This window comes from Puntigrus tetrazona, chromosome 13 (genome assembly GCF_018831695.1).
Source record: "Puntigrus tetrazona isolate hp1 chromosome 13, ASM1883169v1, whole genome shotgun sequence".
Lineage (NCBI taxonomy): Eukaryota > Metazoa > Chordata > Actinopteri > Cypriniformes > Cyprinidae > Puntigrus > Puntigrus tetrazona.
This window is the reverse complement of record NC_056711.1, coordinates 22,485,014-22,487,378: the sequence shown is the minus strand read 5'-3', so window position 1 is coordinate 22,487,378 and position 2,365 is coordinate 22,485,014. Positions and strand designations below refer to the sequence as shown.

At 42.8% G+C, this 2,365-nt stretch overlaps 1 protein-coding gene across 1 annotated transcript in view; it reads left to right on the top strand.

Moving 5' to 3' along the window:
- The window catches only part of LOC122356263 (zinc transporter 1-like), a 4,035-nt gene extending 1,945 nt beyond the window's left edge, over positions 1–2,090 (top strand). Inside the window, exons 3-4 of the mRNA XM_043254794.1 lie at positions 23–357; positions 1,159–2,090. Coding sequence (XP_043110729.1) covers positions 23–357; positions 1,159–1,466 — 643 coding nt within the window. The 3' untranslated portion in view covers positions 1,467–2,090. The remainder of the gene's footprint in view (positions 1–22; positions 358–1,158) is intronic.
- The last annotated feature ends 275 nt before the right edge of the window (positions 2,091–2,365 follow it).

Here is a 2,365-nt window from a genome sequence, read left to right as displayed (position 1 = left end):
CTCTCTCTGTGTGTGTTAACAGCATGTCTCTCTCTCTCTCTCTCTCTCTCTCAAGGGCATGTCTCTCTCTCTCTGTGTTAACAGCATGTCTCTCTCTCTCTCTCTCTCTCCACACAGGTGTACTGCTTCATGTTCTGAACGACGCGCTGGGCTCGGTGGTGGTGGTGGTGGCCTCGGCTCTGTTCTACGTGTGGCCCCTGGCCCCTGAGAGCCCGTGTAACTGGCAGTGTTACGTGGACCCCAGTCTGACGCTGGTCATGGTGGCCATCATCATGTCGTCAGCCGCTCCTCTGGTCAAAGAAACGACGGGGATCCTGCTGCAGATGAGTCCTCCGGACCTGCAGCTCAGCTCTGTCTGTGAGTTCATCTTCAGTACATTCACTCTGGACGGTGCCTTCATTAGTCGATAAAACGAAGCGTGGAATATTAGATACTTCATGCATTCATCCATCTTTAATTAGTCAAGTAGTCATAGTGTAGTCTTGCTGAATAAACACAGCCTGCTTCAAGACGGTAACATGAAGGACTCTTTTCTTCAGGTTTTTGTGCAGGTCGTTCAAACAAAGATTGATATTAATATATAGATTGATGGTTATGGTTATTGTACCTAAGTACACCGTAGTTTTGTCATCCGTTGCTTTAAAAGCACAGACTCGAGTGATTGGTTATAATGTGCAACACTGTAAAAAATAATCATAGCTCAGCATGAAGATGAAATGACAAAGAAACGGCAGGTAACACACTGAATTAAATGTGACTTTTAAACTAATTTCTTGTAGTTTAACTTGTAATTTACAACATCAAACATTCATATAGTTTGTTTGCATCTGTTTTGATGTTTTTGAGATTTATTCAGCTGCTAGTGAAGTTAAATGACAAGACACATCATATTAAAGTGTATTTTCTTAACCTCTGAAGATCAGTTATTTACAGTTTATTTATAGGACACCTGTTTTTATAGAGATTTCAGTCAGCTGCTAATAAACTTACGTTGAATGAAAAAGAAAAGCAAGTAACGCATTAATAAACACACTGGATTACATGTGACTTTTAAAATGCAGCTTAACTTGTAATGTACGTCATCAGAAGATGGTGAGGTGTGTATTGAGGGGTGTCTCAGTGCTGACGCTTGTGTGTGTGTGTGTGTGTGTGTCTCAGTGGAGAGTGTGTGTAAGCTCCCGGGCGTGGCGAGCGTTCACGAGGCTCACGTCTGGGAGTTATCTAAAGGACGAAACGTGGCCTCGCTGCACGTGAAGGTGAGCGCTGACCTGCAGGATTCGACCCTTCAGACTCAGATCCAGCAGCTGTTCCAGCGCGCCGGGGTCCACAGCGTCACGGTTCAGCTGGAGCGAGCCGACGTAGAGATGTCCTGCTGTCCTCCGGCCTCCAGAGACGTGACCGTCGACATGCTGCCCGAGAAAGAGAAGCAGATATCAGCTAAACACACAGAGAGCACCAAGTTCTGAAGGACTGGAACACAGAACAAACAGACCTGGTTTTATTCCTCCTCACGACTGTGCCTCGCTGCCCTTTAAGACTCCAGCTAATGATTCCTAGTAATTGCACTCGGTTAGTTTGAGACGCGAGTTTGACGGGACCCAGATCAACAGTCGAATTATTCAGCAGCTTATTTATTGCTCTGAAAGAGAGACATGTCCAGCTCATATTTCAGCCCAAAATAACAGAATAAAAAAACACACAAATCAAGCCAAAGTCTCACGAGTGTGTAAAGAATGTAAACATGAAGATAGTATTTGCTGTAGTGCCTTTAATGCTTACGCTGATGTATGTAATAAATAGTAATCTATTACAGTAATATGCAAAATATTTTTTAAATTAGTTCCTTTTGATTTTGGGGTGAAATTTAACCTGGACATAGTTTCAAGAGATTTGTTCTGATAGCGTGTTTGCATTCCTTGCTGTTATTTATGACATTTTGCTCTTAATGATCTTTATAACTTGCTAATTCAGGGAAATATGATTAGTTGTTGTTGTGTGTGAGTGTGTGTGTGTGTGTGTGTGTTTGAAAGACAATCAAATGTACTTCAAAACTGTATACACTTATATTAAACATTCTGGTTGAAATCAAATGTAGTCTTTCTCAGTAAAGTTTTGAGTGGATGAGACCTGCTCTGTTTATTCAGATGAAATTCACCTGATATTCTGCCGCTGTGAGAGAAACCTTTCATGACTGCAGCAGCTTCAGACTCTGATCACCAGCTGATGCGGCGCTAGAGGGCAGCAGAGAACACACACACACACACACACACACACACACACACACACACACACACACACACACACACAACACTAACACAAAAATAATACTTGCACACTTCCACACACACACACCACTCATACAACA